The sequence below is a fragment of the Brachyhypopomus gauderio genome, unplaced genomic scaffold, assembly GCF_052324685.1.
Source record: "Brachyhypopomus gauderio isolate BG-103 unplaced genomic scaffold, BGAUD_0.2 sc47, whole genome shotgun sequence".
NCBI classification, from domain to species: domain Eukaryota; kingdom Metazoa; phylum Chordata; class Actinopteri; order Gymnotiformes; family Hypopomidae; genus Brachyhypopomus; species Brachyhypopomus gauderio.
Window position 1 is genome coordinate 2,527,049 of NW_027506873.1, and position 24,007 is coordinate 2,551,055.

The 24,007-nt window shown below is 45.3% G+C and overlaps 1 protein-coding gene across 3 annotated transcripts in view; it reads left to right on the plus strand.

Annotated features, from left to right (window-relative positions):
* Nucleotides 1-24,007, plus strand: part of sez6a (seizure related 6 homolog a) — a 109,238-nt gene that overhangs the window by 52,645 nt on the left and 32,586 nt on the right. For all 3 annotated transcript variants that reach the window (XR_013124285.1, XM_076986479.1, XM_076986481.1), the window contains exon 4: nucleotides 18,914-19,106. Coding sequence is in view for 2 of the 3 variants with exons in the window: in XM_076986479.1 (XP_076842594.1) it covers nucleotides 18,914-19,106 (193 nt within the window). In the remaining variant the exon portion in view is untranslated. The remainder of the gene's footprint in view (nucleotides 1-18,913; nucleotides 19,107-24,007) is intronic.

Here is a 24,007-nt window from a genome sequence, read left to right on the forward strand (position 1 = left end):
CCACTTCAAATTTATGTTGTGTTGGTTTTATCCATCACTAAGCTTGTTGTTTGCCTTTGGTGCTTTTTGTCCTCCATTATAGAGCTTGGAAAGTTTAGAAGAGGTTTCAGCAGTTTAAGACCATTACCCTCAAATGCAACACTGCCTTCATGAATGGTTGTTAAATTTAAAAAAAGAAAAAAAAAAGCATGAAAAAAGAGAATAGACAGAAATCTGCTGACTGAATTCTTCATGAGACATTTTGTCTTAACTAGGAAATATTTCCAAGCAATTTCTTTGTAGGCAGAGCAGTTTATCAGAGTAAAAAACTGATCATAAGAAGTTTAGTGGAGAAAGTCTCCTCAGGGTAGGCCTTTAGTTGACAAACTTGCAAATTGGTGTGTTATGATTGCCCGCTTGGTTTTCTGCCCTTCCTGCAAAACTGTCCCAAAATTAATTGCACACACTTACTCATTCCCTGGCATTTATAATTCCCCGAGCAGCCAATTTACTGCGAGTGACTTTGAAATGTGTGCGCCTGCTCGACTCTGCTCTGGAGGGCTAAGATAAGTCCATGGTGTGAGAGTGTTTGTTGGAATATGGATGCTTTTTCTCACACTGACTCCTAAGGGGTTTGGGGGTTATAGTTAGGATTAATGAAGCCCTGCATTGTGAGTGCTTATACTCAGACACACTCTCTCTCTTTCTCTCTCTCTCTCTCTCTCTCTCTCTCTCTCTCTCTCTCTCTCACACACACACACACACACACACACATACTGCAATAGGTCTGGCTAAAGAAAATCTAGTGCTTCGTCTCCTTGGCTTCTCTGCTGGCTTTCTTATGATCTCAGGGCCTCCTCAGCTGCCCATTGTGCTAAACCAGAGAGCCAGCATGATATAGAGGTTGGACAGGACTGGACAGGACAGGACAGGACTGGACAGGACAGGCGCAGGATGGGCGGGAAGCTCCGGATGATTGAACAGCCTCCAACTTGCGACCCAAGCCAGGGTTCTACTGTCTTTGGTTATGTTGCAGGCTGCATTCCAGTTTCCATCCACTGAAAATCTACTCTGTACATATCAACACTTTTTAAAGGTCGAGCAGATGCATAATTCAGGGGACATATGAAGACACTACTCTGACCAGAGAGGATTACTGTGGTCTCACAGGTGCAAAATTGTAAGGATTCACATGAGCCAGCTCACATGGGAACTCACAAATTGTTAAGGCTGAAGTTAGGGTGGTTTTAATGGTAATGGGTTATTTTATGAAACCAAATGAAATTGTATAAAATCACTCCCCTTAATTCCAGATTCTTTGTGAGGTCTAAATAGGCTGTCAGACTTATTTTATTCATGCTCTGTGCTATACTGTTTTACGATATATATTTTACCATGCAATTTGAGTGTGAGATTCTTCATGAACTGCATGACAGTGTCCTGTGTATCACACCTGTGTGAAGCACCTGAGGTATCGTTAGCCTACTTTATAGCATTGGCTTTGAGGCAAATTATGGGACCGGAAGACAGAGTGGGAGGTGGGCTGGGAAAGGGGGGGGGGTGTAGGCTCTCTGAATGTAGATTCTGTTGCCTGTGTTCCCGGTAAGCCGAAGGACAGAGCGGCTGACGTCTGATCAATCGTCATGCTGCTCACCTTCCACTTCTAATTATTAATAGTGTGCTTATCCTTTGACTGTGCGAGCACCTAGTCTATTCAGGCGCCAGTCTCCCAGCCCCCCCACTGAGCTACAGACCCACACCACTCCGGAGACCATTTGTGCTCCCTGGACCAGATTGATGTGAAGGCAAGGTGTAATTTCTCATCTCTTGGCAGCTGCATGTAAAATCAATGGACTGTCTGCCCCACACACACACACACACACATACACATACACACCCACACACACATACGTACATGTGCACACACATATAGTGTATTTTTATAAGCGGTAGTTGTATAAGTAGTTGTATAAGTGTCAGAAAGTTTGCTTGTTTTTTCATTATACAGAGGAGCAGTGAAAGCTTAAGAATAAACTGGCATATACAACAGGTTCCATCAAACATCATCAGTGCAATTCTACCACTCGGTCAGCCCTTCAAAGCTGTTAATGTTAAAAAATATTAATATCCCAAAGGATATTATCTAAATCCCTCGTCCCCCCCCCCCCCCCCCCTCCACCTCCACCAGTTAAGCGAATATGTTTTGCCCAAGCAGTATCACGGACTTGTTTGTGCAGTAATCACCTCTTGGTTTGACCTTCGTTAATCCCCTCTCTCCGATGCACAGCAAGCCGTGCGCTGGGGGGAACAGTTCATTCATCACCGCCCATCAGATGAAATTAGTGGTCGGGGGCGGGCGTGACCGGCGGTTGTGGGGCTCCTCTGCTCACGGCAAGAAAAGGGCCATCTCCCAGGGTTCTGACTGATAAGGCTTGATTGAATATGAGGTTGTAGAGACGTGACCCGCGGGAGGGCGCCCTTGCACGGCCTCTGCGCTCTAATTAGATTTGTTTTGGCAAATCCGCCGCTTTATGCCGTGACCGTGCGGTGCCTCCTGTCAAGGTCTCCCGCTCGCCCTCGCCTCCGTGCCTCGTTACCGTGCGTTGAAAAAAGCCCCTATGCTGGAGGTTGACGTGTCTGTGTTGCTGTCTCTCGTAAGCTGATTTCGCTTACATAGTGGTTGCAAGCATGCATAGAGGGCGATTTAAAGCAATTTGCAGGGTCCATAAAAATGTGATCATCTCTTCTGTCTCCCTGTGGGAAGACCAGTGGAGTAGCATGTGTTCATTGCCACAAAGAGAATCAGCCAGTGTCAATCCAACTGGAGAGGCCCAGATAGCACCACTGTTATCCCTTCGGATTCATAGCACTAAACTCCATATTGTCTGCAGAAGATTGGTTCTTCCTTTTGAACTGGGAATATCTGAAAACGTTTACACTTGCCTTCCTCTGAATCTGGTAATGAAGATCTCTGTGCCAGTTCCACACAAAGCACTATGGGGTCCGGTTTACTGAGTGCAACTAATTTGCTGGTGCGGGAAAATAAATTGCTTGCATTATGGTTCTTCCATGCCAGTGGTTTACTAAGAATACTGATGTTTAAAATAGCAGTCTCAAAAAATCAAATTAGCATAAAAGGCTGTGTCTTTAGTCTACTCTGCATGAGTTCACAATAGACAGTTAATGTTTGATAGCTAATATAATATTTTAATTTAGAATATATTACTAGTAGTATAAATTAACATAGATAAAATGGACTAAATGGATGAACTAATAATAAATATTAACATTTAGGACAAATTTCTCAGACATGGATTAAGCCTGGCTTGACCAAGTCATAGTACCATACATCACCATTGGATATTCTTCTGGCATAACCCAGAAGTGTCCGCGCCTGAGTCTAGGAAATCAGCCCATAACGCTTTACAGATTCTGAACATGAATAACTAAGATGCATAATTAAAAAGAGTCCTTTAACAGTGTAAGCAGGTGTGACGTTCTGCATGTCTGTCTATCGTTTAAAAGCTCATTCGTTGTGATGGTGGCTGGATAACTCTAAGTAGTCACTGAGTGCTCTTATCCTGGGAGGGCTCACTGTTAGCAACACTGGGACATTATGTTGGTAAAAAGGTGAACGTCTGTAGTAGGATCAATTGAAAATACACTCAGTGAAATGCCCAGAATGGACTGAGATAAGCTCCACCATTTTACCTTTGGTCAAACTTTAGCGAAACTGTGTGTCCTTCTAGAGTTTTGATGTGCAGCTCACCATTGATCTGAACACTGCTTTCAGTCTTCATAAAATGCATGCATTCGCACATTACATTTGCTGTAAAGCCTTCGATATTCAGAAATTCACTACTAAACAGGAATGAACCATTAAAGCAGTGGATGTGTGTGTGGGAGCAGCTGTCAGGGCTCTGTATTCATGCAGACACATATACGGGTATATAGGTACTGAAATGCCCATAAAGCTGTAAGGCCCTCGAACCACAGCAGGCGTTTAATCAGGATTCTCTGTTATGTGGTTTTCGTTTCATGCGTCTCATATCTTTAAAGAGCAAAAATGAAGCTTTGTTCGTGATTAATTGGCGCAGTCTGATCCCGAGTGTAACCTGCTGTTGTTCCATAACAGAGTTGCAGGGTATTGGAATTGAGGAGTCATTTCCCTTCAGACCATATATTGACTTCACACATTCACAACTTCTTTTATTACATAAACTCAAGTCCTCAGCAGCCACCCCCCTCCACCACCAGCAGCTGAATGTTCTCCGACTCGTGAGAAGCACGGGGCTCGCGTGGTGCGCTAGGCGCTAACGGCAGGAACGGGCCCCTGTTGAACTGTAATTGGAAGCGTAGTCAGTGGGGTCACGTTCCCCTCCAGGGGTGCGCTCGCCGGCCACCGGGCCCTCGTTATCTCTCCACAGCCAGGCTCGTGGGCACCCGGGCACAGCCCTGGAATAAAAGGCAGCGCGATAGCCGCCATGCTAAAGGCCTAGCCAATGAACGTGCAGTTGTTGTTCGGCTTTAATTGCTGTCGGGTTTAGTTCGCCATGACGACCTGTCGTCTCCTGCGGAGCATCTGGATGCTTTGGCTCTAGGTCCACCCCCCTGCTGACCTCATGAGTGCGTGTGGGTCTCGCAGATAGAACAGAGGGAGAATGAGGGCCAGCATTTGGGTTTAAAGAGACACAGTGGTGGGGTGGGGGGCATATTCCCTAGAACTCCTAGATCACTAGAGTTACTCTTCCTTTCATTTAAACTGTTTTACTGCAACTGTAGACACCTTGAAGTAACAAGAACAATTATGGAGGCCACTGAAGTGTGTGTACATCAGCTATACACCGTCACATGTATGCTAACTGAGATTGTATTCATTCAGCTGTTGAGTGCAACAGGGAAGAGTGAAGGTCACAACTCTAACCTCATTACCAACAAGTATAACTTATAGTTATATAATATAAATATAAATACAGTAATACTACTTAAAAGAATCATCTATCTAAGGAAGATTACAACTGCACTCAGTGTTATTTTATTTTATTATTAATGTTCAAAAGCAAAATTTAATTATCAGAGATTTCTGTTTCAGTTCAGTTGTTGATGTCAAATATAGTTGCACTTTAAAGCCCCAGAAATCAACTAGTTGTTACACACATGTAAAGGAGACAGACGTAGGAGCTCTCTTCTTCAAGTGTAGCGGAATAAACGTTCCTAAAGCGTAAATAAAACCAAACACTATTCACCCATGGAATACAGATACCATCTTGCCCTCTGATACTGTGAAGAGAATACAGCATCTAGCTGGCAACGGGATGTATTTTCATATCTGTCCTGATGTGTTGTGTACAAATAGTATATTGTACATTTCTGTCAGCATCTTTGCATGTTTCCAGACCACTGGGAAGTGGTGGTGACTACAGAGGATAGTTCAGGAGCATGACAATCCTTTGCAGTATTTATGTGTTCCATATTGCAATTACTGACTATTTTAGACAGGGCCCAATTCTTCATAGCGCAGTTGTCTACCTGCCTAACGATGTTCTGTTTGGTTTTTCCGTGGGACCTTTCCGAAGAGTTCCCATTAAGAGCAGCAGCATGTCCGATATTCGGCCCTGTCCATCGGCTTTTCTCTGGCTTTACCTGCCACATTCCAGCAGGGTGATTCTCCGAGAATGATTAGTCTCGGGAGCTCCCTGAAACTTTTGGAAATTGAACATGTTCAATTTCGCTTAGGGACACAAAGGCTTCCATCCCAGACTTCCATCCCAGACTCGTGTTTTTATGAGGTCCCGGAGGTAGTTTGAATCAAAAACGTCAAGTGCTTCTATCACTCCCCCTCGTTCTTGGGTCAGGATACGTCGATATCAGCTCACAATCAGGCCACGATTAGTCCGAAGCCTTACAACCAGTCTGCTCGGCCTGCCTCCCGATCTACCTTTCTCTTTGTCTCTTCCACATGCTTCTTCCTTTCTTTCTCTCTCTCGATCGATGTACCCATTGATTTCCTGGACTAGCTCTGACAAACACCCAGGGATCTATTATTGAGAGGCGGGGTCCAATTAAAATCAAGCCACGTGGCCCCTCTTTTTTGATATAGCTCTCACAAGCTGTAACACTGGCGCGTAGCAAATGTGACTTCTAATTAGGAAACTAGTATATGCCTAAATGAGGAGGTCATGTTGTTGTACAGTAGAGAAACTTTAAATGAGCGACTGCTAAGCTCAAAACGTAAGAAACGTCCAGACTGATTGTCTGTGTGACCGAGCTTGATGTGATTTCATGTGGTAGGCAGTGGTATCACAAACAGCTGAAGCTCACCCCTGTGTTGACTTTGACTGTCTCGCCAGCCGCCTATGAGTGCGATACTCCTGAGTCCTAATCAATGGTCATGTTAATCAGCGCTGTTGACAGCCGACACGCTGACTCTTTCACATGCAGGAAGAATTGCTCTATTGATTAGAGCACTTTCATTTTAAATTTGCCTTTTCTGACAAAAGAAACTAAATCCGTTTGGCATTGATTAGAAACCTTGGCAGTAAAAGGGAGGTTCTCTGCTACTCTGGTCGGCGATATAACCATCTGTGCTATTTAAAATAATTTTAAAATGTATTGAATGCAGAAGATGGAGAAATACCACCTTGACATGCAGGTGGTCATAAGATGGTCTAGAAATCACTAAAACGAGCAATAATCCATGTCTTCTGAAACAAATAATTACTGGCATATTCCTGTCAGGAGCTCAACTCCAATCTAGACAATGGTTGAAAAAATCATTGGGAAGGGTCTTCAAGAACTAAACTTCGTTGATATATTCTTCTTATTGGTTTACATGTATTCTGTATACTGTGTTGCATTTTTTGTCTGCAGTGTCTCTCTGTAGCTTATATACATGTCTATGGCATACATGACATGCCAATACTAATGAGGAAAGGTCCAGTAGGTTTAAAGTCTATTTTTGGACCTCGGCTGTGTAGTCTAGCTGAAATACCTTTTATAATTTGCCGTAGGTACATTCAGTTCATATCACGAACTAAAGAATAATGGTCAAAAAAGAATGACGCACAGGAAATGTTCTTGTGTGGACAATTGACTGTTTTGTTCCCATAAGTGCTTTTTGTCATTTGACACAGTGGACAGTGGACCATAACTCACCCTTAAGTACTTCCTCTCAGCTTCCAGATCAGTGAATTGCCATACGTCTGTGAATAACGCATCTTTCACTGCCCTGGTCTGCCGTGCGGGGACGGCGAGCGTGTGTATGAAAGGGGCCTCAGCCAGGACCGAGCCTTTTCTACTGGAGGCTCAGACAGGCGGACGGGTCCGTAATGAACCCCGAGATGAGATGCGATGGGGGGAGGGGGGGTGTCGAGGCTCTAACGCCGACGCCCTCGGGCAGCCTGGCAGGACATAAAGGAGAACCGACCGGATCCTGATGAGCTTCACGGAGACCCAGCGCCTGTGCCGAAATGAGTTTTTCCAGCCTGCCCACCCCCCACCTCTGAGGATTGCTTTCAGGTGACGTTAATTGCTCCTTGGCCCAGATAGGCATCATAAAGGAGAAGAGGGCAAGGAATTGAGAGGAGGGTCTCCGAGACGGCATCTCCCATCGGCACAGGAGAGTGGCGCGGACACCAATAGGCGTGATGAGGAGAAAAGCGAAACGCCTTTCAAGAAAGCCTTCAGAATCCCATATGCATTTATTCAAATGAATGCAAAACTAAAGCCCGGCACAACTTTGCAATCGGAAAGTCGGGGTCGACGGGCAGCTCGAGGATGCGTGGTCCCTTGTCCACATGGCACAAATCTAATATGCCTCATAACCGTAGCTCGTGAATGCAGCTTAGGAAGCGCAGGAGCTTTCTTTAACCCCTAGTCTGAGAAAGATGCAGCCGTCGAGGGTGGTGGGTGAGGGGGATGCATCCACGAAAGGAAAATCTCAGCAACGGGCCCGGCATGTTACTGTATAGCGACACGGCACATGAATAAATCATATTAATCAACACTTCCCTCGGTCCACACAGGTGCCTCCGGGCCACGGCGTCCCTCATTCTGACGCTGGGTTTGAAATCATCAGCACTTCTGACTCATATAACTAAGTAGTGCTCAGCCTCCGTGTTATTTGTTTGTTCGCGCAGGCTGTGTGGTGCAGGGGAGATACAGGCCGCCTCACTGGCACCCACACACACACACACACACACACACACACACACACCCTGGGTATCGAGGAAAGAATATACATCTGCGTGGCTGATACAATGAGGTTGGGAAGTGAGGGAGTGAATAGGTGCTCATCCTTGTCGCCGCCGGACCCCTACCTCACATTCTGGACCGGCTTGGGCCGAGCAGCACACAGGTACTGGTCCGATAATGGAGGCGAGATGGAGGCCCGTGAATGCTGAAGTGAGATAAGGGGGGTGGGGGGTGGATTAGCTGTTCCCCTCTTGCGCCTCCTGCTATGCGTGCCATTGTCTCCACGGAAGGCACAGGAGCTGGCACAGCACATGCCAGTTTGTGTGTGAGGGAGTGTGTGAGTGTCTGTAGGGGAACGCCCCTAAAAATGGCATCCCAACCCTGAGGGACAACACGCGATACACGGCCGAGCATTTTCCTTGGCGATGGATGCAAAGCAATTATGCTGTGGAGTGGTACAGAGGCAACGACGTGCAGGACCGTCAGGTCCACGGCTCACCCAGTCACCCCGCCCAGCCGTCTCCCGGGAGACGGGCTTCACCACCGTCATGCTCTAGATGGATTTTAGATGCTTATGCCCACACTGTGTTGCCTCGTTGACTGTTTTGATGATGTTCCCGTGCACGTGCATGTTTGGGGCCTAATTGATTTTGGGGCCCTTTGAGAAAAGTGCTGCCCCAGAGTGCCAGCAGGAAAAGGCTCAGATATCTCTACCTCGTGAGAAACATATGAGCTTCAGCCTATATTATGTCGTTAGTCATTTATCCAGTGTGAGTTGTGATGTTTTTGCATCTCCATTTCTGTCCATTAAGACTGTTTATTATAACGCATATGTCAAATGAGTCCCATGGCAGTCTTTCCCTCAGCCATAAATTTTTGCTTGGAACATAAAACTGTTGTCATGGGGCTAATCGTGGTTTATCACACGGACCGCAGCTGCCCTATCTCCAAAGCGGATTCCCGTCTTAGGCGATCTTGTCTGTTTCCGAGCATTTCTGAGGTAGATAAGACTGGAACAAGCCGATCCTGAACTCCTTCGAACAGAATGCGTGACAGGTTCCAGCAGCGCACGGTGTGTTATGAGCCCGCGATGATGGGCCCAGCAACGCATAGATCTGAGTGCTCTCAAAAGCCGGGCTTGGTGGAGCGTCGGACAGATAGCCAGGATCAGCCCACCGGAAAGAGGAGTGCTCTTGGCGAGGTCACGGGAGAATGGAAACCCCGTATCTTTGTGTGCCATGATGAGGTTTAGGCTTCTCCCCGACACACTCGACTCAGCCACGGAGACACAAACCACTCCAGTCATTATCCACACATCACTGATCCCACAAAACTCTCCATGTAAGCCCATATGTTTCCTAATACAGATCACACTGGTGGACATACTCAGACACACACACACACACACACACACACATCTACGTTAAGGCATAATCATTCTTCCACATCCGCCGTACGTCTGAAGTGCAGTTGCCCTGCATTCTTGCTGGGTTTTATATTCTGCGAGTGAGCCGTGGTCAGAAGCACTCCAGCGGTGTCGAGTGTTCATTAAAATATTTTTGTGTGTTGAGACAATGGCTGGAGGACAGGAGTGTCCTTTCATGCAGGCGTCGTCTGTCTCGCCTTCGCCGGCACCTGCGCATGGGTTTGAATTGAATTCCTTCCGAGGAGAATCTCATTGGAGGAATATCTTTGTGGGAAATTTGTTGTATTGTGAGATTTTCTCGGTTAAATTCAATTTTGCAGCTGACCCTTGCCTTGCTATGCAACATGAAATTCCACTGTGAATATAGTATAAAATCTGTATATCTAATGTCTATAGTGTCATGTAATATTTATATACGCACACATTTTTGATGCCATATTTGTGTTTGTGTCCCTCCTCACATATGAATCCAGGCGAAATGAATTGCAGCTAGTCTAATACCTCTTGGATCAGCAGCAGTGTCTGTTTCCGAGTCACCTTTAAGCGTGTACATCGGTTAACAGAGATCTGTCAGCTTGTGGTTTATATTTACCCTGTCCCCAGGCGTTGCCTGAGGGTGAAGCCTTAAATGGTTCCTCACACCACAGCTACTGTGCTCGGTCCGTCCAACGCCGCCCCGCCCCCTTCCGCTCTCCTTTGCCGTCATTGTTCACTTTGAGACACCTGGAGAGCATCCAAGCCTGTTTCCACACTCCAACCCACTCAATGCCAAACACGCTTACCCGCCATATTCAACTTAAATTATCATGTTTCCGCAAAATGCTAAGTAGCTCATGGATGTCATTTTGTCTCTTTCACACTCCCTGCTGAAGTGGGAAATACCACAGCCTTTTTCTTCCACTCCTTGCGGTATTTTAGCTGATAGTATTATACTAGCAGGCTTTGTCTGCTCTGATTAAAAATCTATTAAGTCTTAAGCTCCGTTAAGACTCCGTGGATTGGGTTTTCCTACACTGATTAAATCTAATCCCAGACCAAAGTTCCTATCCCCCTTTTACCTATGGCTCAAATGGGCTGGTTTATGCTGCGTCTGATTTCGAGACACGGTATTAGCGTTTGGTGAGATTTGGGCCCCGTGAGGTTCCGCGTTAGCGAAGACGCACAACACACCCCCCCCCCCCCTCCCCCCCCCGGCACGGGGCCACCTGCTGCTCACCGGAGGGGGCAGGGCACCACAGGTTCTACCCGTCACAGCTCTGAGTCCTCATTATTGGAAAGTGGACAGCTGTCCCTGGCTTGCCACGGTTTCAAAGTGTGTGACAGATGATGTGTACGTAGAAGGGTTGGGGGGCCGGGGGACTATCGGGGAGGACGGGGTCGTCTCTCACTGCAGGCGAGAGGGCCACACGTGTCAAACCCTGGTGCCACGGGGGCCATTTGGGCAGCCTCATTCCTGACCTCCTGCTACAGAACTCCTGCCCCCCCCCCCCCCCCCCCGCATATGCCTCCTTCACTCCATCTCACATCTCCAGATTTAGATCCACTGATATACTTGTACATGCCCACACACACACACACACAAACACGCCACAGTTTATATCGGTTCCCTTCACACTGTCAACATTTATATTTAGACCGTACGCCTGAGATTCATCTCGCAGCCCAACACAGCATTACAGGCGTTTTCATCACCACCACCACCACCTCCACCTCCCCCCCCCCCCCCTTCATCCAGCCCTCTCTTGCCCCGAGACGGGTCCCAGTGCCACTGGCCTGACTCTTGGGAGCAGCATCTGAAGCTTATAACTTGGCTGTAATTGAATGTGGACACCCAGGTGAAAATAATAGGGGCCTCTCGCCTCTGCACAGCCCCATGCCCGCCTGAGGCGTGCGGCCCCTCCGGGGCTGTCCGAGCACCCCACTGGCCCTGCGCGGAGAGCCGTGAAGGGGGAGGGAGTGGGAGGTAGGGGAGCTCTGGCTCTGGCTGGCCGAGTTTCTCATCACGGCCGAGTGATGAATGGTCCTCTGGTTAAGTCGCTTTCCTCTGGAGAGACATCTGGGATCCTCTACAAACGTGGTGTTTTCCCTTCGGGGTTTGGCCTTGAGATGAACTCAAAAGGCATTTCAGGTATGCTCTGCATCATTTGAATGGCACAATACATGTAGAAAATTTTGAAGCCCTTTGGAATTGAATTTTTCTGTTTAGTTACTTGTCACAGTAATTAACAGTGCACTGTTGCTGCAATTTTCAATTTTGACCCTCCATTGTGGTCTTTCTGTTTCTCAATTTTGACTTTTGACTATCTGTATTTCAGCACTTGCAAATAAAACCTTTCCTCAAATTCCTCTATTTGAACTCACTCCACTGGAGTTCCAGACGCAGGTCGTCAACTCCGTAGGGCCGCCTGGTGTCTGTGAAGAGCGCAGAAATAGCAGCAAGCCTTGCCCAGCTCTGGCACAGAGAAACGTCTGCTCTCCAACACTGATTCCCACCAAACGTGTGAGAGTGAACCACACAGCATCGAATAGAAACACAGAGAGAAAGTGCAGAGAGAGAGAGAGAGAAAGAGAAAGGAGTGCTTCTTCTTCATCTTCATTCTGAGTGGAACTGTGTGTGTGTTCATCTGACAGGCAGGAGGGCTGAATACAAAATATATGCACCTCAGCATCACCTTCTGTCCACATGTTCTCTCACTCTTTTCCAACTCTCTCTCTATCTCTATCTCACTCTTCTCCCACTCTCTCTCTCACTCTTCTCTCCCTCCTTCTCTCTCTCTCTCTCTCTCTCACTCTCTCTCATTTTTCTCCCACTCTCTCTATCTCTCTTCTCACACACTCTCTCACTCTCTCTTTCTCCCACCTTCTGTCTTACTCTTTTCTCTTCTTCTCTCTTTCTCATATTGTAGTGTGGGAAGTGTATGGTGGTGAGAAGCTGTTACCTTAAAACCACAGACATGTTTTTTGCTGCTGCTGAATGCAACCGCTACTTAATCTACAATGCAGCAATGTATTGAAAATAAAACTCACCATGTGCAGTTAAAAAGGGCTTCATAGTGCATTTCACTGTACAACTGCTAATATTTAATAAGACCAATATTAAACCAAACAAGCATTGTTTAGCATAGCCAGACAAATTCTTATCTTATTTCAAGTCTTCCAGAACCTGGTACTGAGGCCGATTGTAACACAGAGCAATACGTAGACTCACCCAAATGCTGAGGGAGGTGGACGTTTAACGCCAGCACATTAAGTGTTTAACAGAATAGTGGCTGATGGAACGGCCCAGTATTTAAGAACTAACAATGCCGGCAAACAAAGGCAAAAATGACAAGAAAATGTCTAACAAGAACGAATCCAGGAGCCGCGGAGATAAGGGAAAGGCACAGACTAGGAAGACCGATCCCAGAACGGTAACCTAGGAGACAGCGACGCTAGCAGAAGGGAATCGTGACACCAGATGACCAAGATTTACTCTTAGAAACCACCATGACCGAGGAGGTTCAGTACCCCCAAACCACCATGACCGAGGAGGTTCAGTACCCCCAAACCACCATGACCGAGGAGGTTCAGTTCCCCCAAACCACCGTGACCGAGGAGGTTCAGTTCCCCCAAACCACCGTGACCGAGGAGGTTCAGTACCCCCAAACCACCATGACCGAGGAGGTTCAGTTCCCCCAAACCACCATGACCGAGGAGGTTCAGTTCCCCCAAACCACCATGACCGAGGAGGTTCAGTTCCCCCAAACCACCGTGACCGAGGAGGTTCAGTTCCCCCAAACCACCGTGACCGAGGAGGTTCAGTACCCCCAAACCACCATGACCGAGGAGGTTCAGTTCCCCCAAACCACCATGACCGAGGAGGTTCAGTTCCCCCAAACCACCGTGACCGAGGAGGTTCAGTTCCCCCAAACCACCGTGACCGAGGAGGTTCAGTTCCCCCAAACCACCGTGACCGAGGAGGTTCAGTTCCCCCAAACCACCGTGACCGAGGAGGTTCAGTACCCCCAAACCACCATGACCAAGGAGGTTCAGTTCCCCCAAACCACCATGACCGAGGAGGTTCAGTTCCCCCAAACCACCATGACCGAGGAGGTTCAGTACCTCCAAACCACCATGACCGAGGAGGTTCAGTACCCCCAAACCACCGTGACCGAGGAGGTTCAGTTCCCCCAAACCACCATGACCGAGGAGGTTCAGTTCCCCCAAACCACCATGACCGAGGAGGTTCAGTTCCCCCAAACCACCATGACCGAGGAGGTTCAGTACCTCCAAACCACCATGACCGAGGAGGTTCAGTTCCCCCAAACCACCATGACCGAGGAGGTTCTGTTCCCCCAAACCACCATGACCGAGGAGGTTCTGTTCCCCCAAACCACCATGACCGAGGAGGTTCAGTACCCCCAAACCACCATGACCGAGGAGGTTCAGTTCCCCCAAACCACCGTGACCGAGGAGGTTCAGTACCCCCAAACCACCGTGACCGAGGAGGTTCAGTACCCCCAAACCACCATGACCGAGGAGGTTCAGTTCCCCCAAACCACCATGACCGAGGAGGTTCAGTACCCCCAAACCACCTGGACCGAGGAGGTTCAGTTCCCCCAAACCACCATGACCAAGGAGGTTCAGTTCCCCCAAACCACCGTGTAACCCCCCCCCCCCCCCCCCCCCCCCCCGACTCCAGATGTCATTACTGGCACAATATAAACATTTTGCAGTTAAGAAAGGACTTCATTACAAAATACAATTAGAGTGGTTTTCCTCGGAACACCTTTGTGATATGTGGATAATGACTGTATAATGTCAGACTATATATTCAGTAAAGGAGTCCTTACTCTGTGAATGAGTTGAAAAATAATGGGGGGTGATGGCATACTGCTTTATAGGTCAAGGTAGAAAAGTTGATTGCTGGTGAATGACAATGATAGTCATCATCCAGTGTTATCACTAAACAAGCCTTTGACAATTTAAAATAGTTCCAACTGCCGTGTTCCATTGAAAGAAATATTCAGAGTTGGATGAAATACTTTTTGCCGTCTTATAAATTCTTGAGATAAACTCTTGCGAACCTCTTTTCCAATGTGCTGCTAGCTTTATGTAATACCAGTGGTGATGTGAGTATTTAGGAGTGGTTCTGAATGCAAGGAAAAAGCAGTAATTGCGCTGCCGTTCACTCTGTGTTTGCTTTTTTATTCATTTGTTGTAAGGCCTTGGCTGTTTTTCAGAATGTATACTTGCATACTAATAGGAATGAATTCTGAATGGTCCAAGCTGAACATCTGGGGAAACTGTATATTAAGGAGCAGTGATGAACAGCTACTTAACGTTGGCAAGGTCCCTTTGATGCTTCCTCGAGAGAACGACTCTCCCTGTAGCGGCGAGGGCCGGGCAGTGTCGCCATGTTTCGGAGCGGGTCTCTCCCTCCCCGACATTTTCGGTCCCGCTGAGAGACGGTGCCAGATCCCCCACCATGCCACCCACCCCTGAGTCAGCTGACTCCGTAATAGACCTCTCCCTTGACACAAATCTCCTCGCCTCAAACTGGAAGCATCAGTAATTACGCCGATGACCTTTAAGGTGTGTAACACTTTTCTTTCCTCCAGGGTGCTCTCATTAGGCTAAATGTCTGCTGCTGGACATTTTATAATGATGCTTTATATATATATATATATATATATATATATATATATATATATATATATATGTGTGTGTGTGTGTGTGTGTGTGTGTGTGTGTGTGTGTGTGTGTGTGTGTGTAGATGTATGTGTGTATATATATAGATAGATCGATGAGAGAGAGAGATAAAATGTCCCTGAGGGCAAATTAGACTATGGTTGTAATATGTAAATATGTATACAGTATATTTTATTGTTTTTCTAATGTCTGTATAGAAGATATGTTTTATGCATATACAACTCCATGGTTTGGCCCTAAAATGTTTTGATATAACCCTGTCTGTGTGTGTGTAGGGGGGGGCTCTGCTCTGATAGTCAGGTTTTATGTTGAGGCACCACAATAGCTCACAAAGAATAAACAGGTCAATGTCTAATTGCGAGAGGTGAACCATAGAGCACCAAGAAATATGTTTGACCAACAAAACTGATTAACAGATAAACTACATGTTTACATGCTAAATGACAGCTGTTTGCAGTTCAGTGATGGAGAAACTAATGCTAGAGAGCAAGCTACAGAGAATGTGTGGTTACATTGTAATGTGTTACAGTTGGAACAGAGGGGCCATCTGGGGAGGATGCATTCTGTTTACTTCTGTTTGCTACCAGGTTTCTTGGCTGAAACGTTTAGATGAGGTGGATATGGGGAAATGGAAAGAAGAGGGATTCTACTGGGAGAAATTAAATCCCAATGCAGTAATGGCAGTAACATCGAACCAAATGCCTTATCTTACATTATGTTATTGTGCTGTTATTATATTGTGTTAGTACACAGGGCCTGTCTTGCTTGCCTTCCCCAATACATGTAAGCTCAGACTAACTCCTTTATCTTGCCAGACACTCAAAGATCCAGACACTCTTTTATATATATATATATACATATATATACATATATATATACCCCCTCTCTCTCACTTCTGCTCTCTCATATCTGTCAAAGTTTCTGTTCGCATTCATTTATATTTCATTTTAATAATTGTCACACGTGTACATGCAAAATTCTTCATTCGTGACATAAATCTACACGTGACTTAAGTGACTTTGGTTTTGCTAACATAACAAATGCTTAAACAGCTAATGCCTTGCTTTATAATACTACAGTAGGTCAACTGCCATCTTCTTAGGTACAGAAACTAGAAACTGGCTGTGACTGCATTTGTTAGCTACTCAAGCAGTTGGAAAGATACTGGGTCATTATAGGAAATGTAGTACCTGGAATGAAATTGCATAGTACTGTAATGTTTGTGTCACGTATTTCTGCTCAACAAACCAGGTTCAAACGTAAAGAAAAGCTTTCGTATTGTCACTGCCCACTTGATTACAGTGGGGCATGGAAACATTTTACAGGGGCACGTGCACCAGTAAAGAGGGTCTAGTGACGCCCATGAAGCCCATGAACATTGCTGTAGTGACTGAGTGCAAAAGCACTATCACTCACAAAGGTAAAAAAAAAGGCCTTTCACAATCAATTATCATACTAAACAAAATAGTACAATAGTATATGTGATTATTTTACTGAATCATAGGCAAAGGGTTTGGTCAGTCGCATTAATACATTTTATAGTTATTGGTGCCGCAGCACCTTTCATGGTGAAGTTTTCAAAATCATCAACAGCAAGTCAATAGGTTCCTCACAAGATGGTGTGTAAACAAAATTATGACATCAGTTAGACAAAATTAATGTTTTTTTGCATTCTCTTAAAGTGGATATCTCTAAGCAACCAGTGATAGCCAGCTGCTGAGTTATGTTGATGAACTAGATAATATATTAGAAATGTACCTCTCCAATGGATTAGTAAAGATCTGATATTGAACAACACCCTAGGGCAGAGGTCACCAACAGGCGGACCCGAACGCAGTCCTGTCCGGACCCAATCTCATTCATGATTAACTGGATACGGACCCCCCCCCCCCCCCATTATAGGGATTAGGGTTCGCCTAACCCTAACTTTCTTTTAATGGGACCTCTATTTAACTAAGCTAGCTTGTCGTGCTATTAACTTAGCTAGCTAGCTAGTTATCCAAATTTGAGCTTAGTAGTAGCTAAAATTACCTATAATAGCTAGCTACTTTCTCTTGATCTCAACAACACTATAGGCTAAAGCAAAGTATGTTAAATGTGAAACCTTCAATGTAAACTGATCTGGTTTAGACTGACAAAAAGTGATTAAAATGACTTTCAGGTTGCATTTATGGTTTTGATACCAAGCCGGAACTGCCCCAAACTGTACCAAACTCTCCTTATTCAGTTTTGTCATAGGCTTCCATACTATGGAACCTTTAAATATAGTTCTTCATTCAGTAAAACCCAAATAGTATAGCACACATGTAGCACAACTGTTTTGGATAATAAGACTATTTGATCCAATTAGTATGTGAGTGTATAAATTCTGTGCACTTGCATACTAACAAAAACATGTTGCCTTGCTACATACCCTCAAGAACCCCTTAACGATTCAACCATGAAGTATACAATAGCCTAAATGAGATTTAAAATGAAAACATTCCACATTGCAAGCATTAAGAATACAGTTCTGCGAAATCTCAAGTATGCATTTACTATGTCAACTTGTCCTTGGAGATCCACAATTTAAAATCTATATTAGTCTAGAAACCTGTCTGGGTGGAAAAGCAGCGACTGGGTGAATGGAAAGGCGATGTTTGTTTTTTTCTTTTTTATTCACCTAGCAGTCTCTTTCACCCCCTTCGCTGACCTCTATCACTGCAGCAGCGTAACATCTGAGCATCCTCTAGAGGTCTCCTCGGTAAACACACCTCCACTCATTCTTCACGCTCAGCGCTGACAAAAACGCAGCTGTTGGACAAAGCGACCGTGGAGCAGAGAGGAAAACCTTCAAACGTGTCAGCCATGGCACGAATGTTAAAGGTTAAAAGCGTAATACAGAGCGTGCGCGTGGAAAAACCCTCCCCAATTAGATAACTCTCTCCAGTTCAAAACGCCTGAAAAGCTTCATTTGCTTTATAACCTGTGGTGGTGCTAATGGAACGGGAGACTGTGATTAAAAAGAGGCAGGAATGATGGGCAATGTCAAATTCATTTGTCACATTTCAGCAGAGATGAGACCAAGCAAATTGCATCCAGGGTCAATCAGTGGATTATGACTCTCTGCTCACCCACTCTGATGGGGGATGGGGAAAGTAATGGATCCATTGCACAGCCACAAGACATTACTCTGCTAGAAATACTGTCAAAAGTATTTGTTGTTTCAGCTGAAAAAAAAAGGTTTTTCAGCAGGTGAAGTGGACATTTAAGGTTAATAAATTAAAGTTTACATTTTTTTGTTCTTTGTGGTGTGAATTTTGCAATGTATAACCCTTCTGCTGCCATTCAACTCTGCATGCAGCGCTGTCAATTATCTTCTGCCCAAAAAATAAGCCAATCAACGCTGAATGCACATTTTGTGCAAATGCAGTCATGCTCACAGATGGATCCAAGCATTTATGACGCCACATTAACACTGCGATGAGTAAACAGGTGTTACAGAATTACCTTTATCCTGCAGTTTCAAGTGTATACAGTGTTTGTATAATGGCCCGGAGACCATTCAGTACAGCTGGTCGAACTGACCAAATGTCTTTCCGCATTGTGATCGCACACCCCCATGCCTACCTTTCTCCCCTGCAGGTGCTGAACGTGACCCTGGAAGGGGGCGAGGAGGTTGTGCTGGAGGACTTGGGGAGTCCGGAGCCTTCCATCCTGGCCAATGAGTCCACGCTGCAGAGGGGGGTGCTGGTACGGAGCTCCAGCAACCAGATATCGGTGCGCTTCGCCAGCAAGAAGCGTCCCAGGCCAGGTTCCCTGCTGCTGCGCTACAGAGGTGAGACGTCCGCAACACGCACTCTGCCACAACGACCGTAATACCAGCCAATCACCTGCTGTAGAGCTAAGACTTCTAAACAGCCATGACTCACAAGGACAGGGCACGTTACTGTAGTTGTTGTGGTCTATTGAGACTTAAATTGACAGGGATGTCTTAAACAACACACATTATCAGCAATTCCACAAAAATAGCTTGAAAGGCAGCGTTAAAGGAAGCAGTGGGGATAAACAGCTTTTGCGCGAGGGCACTGTTGGTACTGCTGCGCCAACAAAGCACATCTCGCCTTCGATTCGTACAGTCATTTGTAAACACGCACGGCCTGTGTTACCGAGGCGAGCGGCTTCATTCCGGAAGTGTAATTACACGGGAGAAGAATCGAGCTAATACACGTTTCCAGTGCGTTCAGAGAGACGTAGCGCCGCGGGAACCCGTGTTCCTTGTCACACCCGAGTTTTCCCTTCGGAGAGAGAGAGGGGAAAAGGCACGAGGCCGCGGAAAAAAATAATCCCGTGCACGGCCGAATTCTTTCGCTTTCAGAAACTAATGAGGTATGACAGGCCCGCGTTGTTACACGCCTCTAATGTGCCTGTTGAATAAGATGCCGGGCTCAGTCTGTCCCTCGTCTCTCTCTCCTCTCTGGTGCTCACTCTGGTTCCCTTTCTTCTGTGTGCATCCTCTCGTATTTCTCTCTTGATACCATGTCTTGCGCCTCTGATAACAATGTGCAGTCATTATACAGAAACATCTCATGCAGTATTAATTTTCCATTACTTCTCCAATTATACTAAAAATGCCTGCATACTGAATACTGATGTCATTGTATTCAGTGCTTACTATTATGTATATTAAACATCTTAGATGTCTATTTTTTATTTAATATATGTCTTATTAGAGAAGCCCTTTAAAACAGAGACCATTTATTTAACATCTACCAAAGTAATTTACATATACTTTCCAGACTAAATAAAAACACGTGACAGAACATAAGCCTACAGAAATATATATCGAAGTAACATGTATAACGTTAAAATGTAATATGAACAATTATTTAACATCATTATTGAGATGGTCATACCTAGATGGTCATGATACAGAAGTGGCCCCAGAAATGCCAAGGCTTTTGATGTTTGCTCAACAGAATACAAAAATGTGTGTTTAGACCTCATAGGTGCTATAATTTAACCTAGCAGTTTCTGCGGTGCCCTTGAAAAAGAAAGGTAATGCTGTAATCTCGATATAACAAGATCTGACCAGAACACCTTCTAATACAAATCGCGGTGATTTGTGACGATGACATCCCATTTATTCTACTTCACTATGATGATCTGTATAAATAACTGGAAAATTAAAAAAATAAAGAATTGAAAATACGCGTGCCATCACGGCCCGTGTTAATGTGGGACGATGAACTGATTTACAACGCCTTCAGGCTTTGCTCCTTTAAAAAAAAACTCATTCTATTTTAGTTCGTCTTTTTCATCTAGAAGTGTAATTTAATCAGGCAAGTCCTACAGATGCTGATAGCCAATTAATCTGGTTGAAACATCCTGGTTAAGAAACTAGTATAGGCCACCACTGTTTCTTTTTATTTGCATCATGTATTTGAAGAGGCAAGCGTGACCCCAACCCCCAGGGTTTTAATGAAGGACTTTTTCGCGGGTGGGAGGGGGTGTTAGTAGCCAAAAAAGCCCCTAAATGATTCCGTTAACGAGTCGTCGAAGTAAGTCCTGCACGGTCGTATCGATTAAAGCGCGGTTAACCGTCATACGTTATAATTAACGAGTACAACGAACACCACAGCTCCAGATACGAAAACGTAGCGTGAACATTTGAGCTTTCCTCACACCGCATTATAGTTCTGCTGGGAGGGCGACGGAGACAATCTAGGCGGAAATATAGTGATCCTCTGCAGAGAAGTCTCGAGTCTTAACAATAGAGCAAGTGGAAGCTGAATACTGATTTCACCATTCATAACTTAACCATGAATAAATGTTATTAGAGCGACTGAGAATTCTACGAACTAGGTCTCGTGTAATTATTGAGGAACGTCTAAAAGATTTATATGTCTGAAAAACAACTCAGACGGGGCCTCTGAAAGTCGAAGCAAGCAAGGCCTTTCGGGAAGGCCTTAGATGCGCATGCTAAAAAGGAGAATGTCTTGGATATTCACTTTATAATACTTTCTTGCATTAGAATGTAGATTTTCCAAATGTTTCGTCTTTGGAGGGATACATGGCGCCTCAATTTAAATAACCAATTAATCGTAAGCCAGCGATGGACTAAGTCTGACAGACCAACGGCACCGTTACTATGTTGCATTTACGCAGAACTCTCCGTTCCAAGGGAGGAAACAAAGTTCTGTTTTGTACTTCAAATCATGATTCACCGAAATGCTCGGTTAACCCGAAAGCCGCCACTTCGGTTTGCTTTTCCCTGCGGAGAGAAGCGCACGCACGTTCACTAAATCTCCGGTCTGAGGTGATTAAGAGCGAGGAATCTGAGACCCTATAAGCTACCCGATATTAACGCGGTATCCCTGCTTAAGGACGGATCTTTGTTTTGTTTCTCGACCTCTCCCTTTCTCCCTGATTGAAATGAAAATTACTGCCGTGTGAAATGCTGTCATTGCACGGTTGTTATGCACCGTTTCCACGGAAGAGCGCGTGAAGTCACTATTCCCCGAGCAGATTTTGACGTGCAATAACCCGTACGGCGCACCGACCACATTTCTTCGCTTTAAGGTCGCTAGCCAACGTTGTTAGCGCGTGCCTCTCAGCAAATAGAAGATCGCAGTACGAAATATTGCAGTTCGTATTTAAAATAAGAGGCATTTGATCACTTTTGCATTTGATCGCATTGTGCATTTTAAGGTCATTTGAACGGCCATCCTTACTTTAGTTCACGATTGTCCCCACATCCCGTTTTAACTGTCATCCTAAAAGTGTGTGGAAAATGCGTAGGCCTGCCCACCAGTTTGTAGAGAGATGAATCATACCACGGTGTAATTAATATCTCCTGGAGAAGTGACAGAAAATGATTAGTAGCAAAGAACGCGCGCGCGCGCGCGTGTGTGTAGGTATATCTTACTCATATTTCAATGCACTATATAGGACCTGAGTGCGTAATCGAATAATTAATCGCTGTAGAAATAACGTAATCGCTAGAAACACGGAACTAGTGTATTATGTGCCTGACAGATATGATATTTATCTCTTTAAAAGTATAAGTCATCCCCAGCTGGTGACCGACAGCACCAGCACAGTTTGTCATCCGGTAGTCATTCACTTTCCTCTCAGTAGTAATATGCTACTCAACATTCCAAGCCTTTCAAATACACACACTAACTCTCTCTTTAATACCGCCTAATTGGTTGTGATTAGCTTGCTAAAAACCTCACAGTGGATTAATAATGCAAACAGTCCCTGTTGTGTTAAGTGATTTCATTCACCATAGTGTCACAAACAATGCTGAGTCTTAACCTATTTCAGAAAGAAGCAGCTTCTCATAGTTCACAAAATGAAATCTGATTCAAATATTTAAATTGATCTTGTTTAAATCCACAATAGGCTTATGGAATTAAACACCTTACACCTTTTTTTTTATAAAGTCATGGATTCTATCTTTTTTTAGATGGATTTCATTCCACTGTAATGTAGTTCATTTTTGGAAAACACACTGTAAAATCACTGATATCTACTTCTGCGCACAAAGTGTTCTCTAAGACGAGGTTTTCACAGAAGTATGTGTGTACAGAGTCTCCGCGTTTGTTCCCAGAGGCCAACACTACATTTCCTGGTGGCTTGTCTGCAATGGAGGGTTGCAGGCAGAGTCAAGCAGTTTTAGCCCGTAGTGTCACCAGAGTGAGCTCCAGAGCTCATTCTGAGATGGAGACAACTCCGAAAATGACCTATTACAGTGAAATGAGCTGTGTGCAGTGCATGATGGGTATTCTGAGGGTAATGAATATATCTGCTACTGATAGAGCTCCAGTGTGTTTGCTGAAATATACCAAATCGGCTGCCCTCTGAAAGCTTCCGCTTTTGCCTGTGAAGCCAGTAGCTGGTGGCTTTGCTTATCCAAATCTGTATGCACTTCAAACCCTCGGGCTCCTTCAGAACTGCCTGAATTGAAAACACTTACGCACAGCACTGCAAATTCACATATTCACATGAAAATTTAGCTTTGAGTGACAAAGCAGTCTACACCAGCCTGCTAACTGAAATGATCCAAGTTGATCTCATGATGGGAGATTTTTATGTCCTTAACAGATGCAGCAGGCCAGAGAGAAGATTGCATGTTTCATGAGTTCTTGTAAAAAACAAATAAAACAAAGGAGAGTTAAAGGGGGAGGAGGGGTTATGTGAGGCCTTGCCCACTTCTTACGTGCCCACAGCACCCATGTAACCACAGCGCCCGTGTGTAGGCACAGTTCCCGGGATGCGTGAGAACACCAGTACTGCTCGGTGACATAGCACTAGCTGCTTGCCCACGTCACTGCCGACCTCCGTAGCAACGTCCATGAGGGAATTACTAGAACACAACACACAGACACACACACACACACCCTACTATGGTGCTCCCGGCTTCCTCTTCCAACCAGCATTTGATTTGCCGTGCAGGTATATGTTCAGGAATCTAGTGCACTTAAGGGAAGCCCTTGAACCGCAACCCCTTGAAGCACTCCCCTTCCTGCCCTTTTCTCACCCCCTGATTTAAGGCGCCTGCAAGCCCTGGCTTCCTGCCTGCCTGCCAGTAAAACATTACACTTAAGCACAGATCGATAGTGTTGTCCCTGGGAAAAGAGATTAAATCTGAGAGAGCTGTAATACAACTCCGCTGTGACGTATTGATGTTTATGTGCCGAGGTTAAACGCTCGGTTCAAATGGTCGCAGGTTGA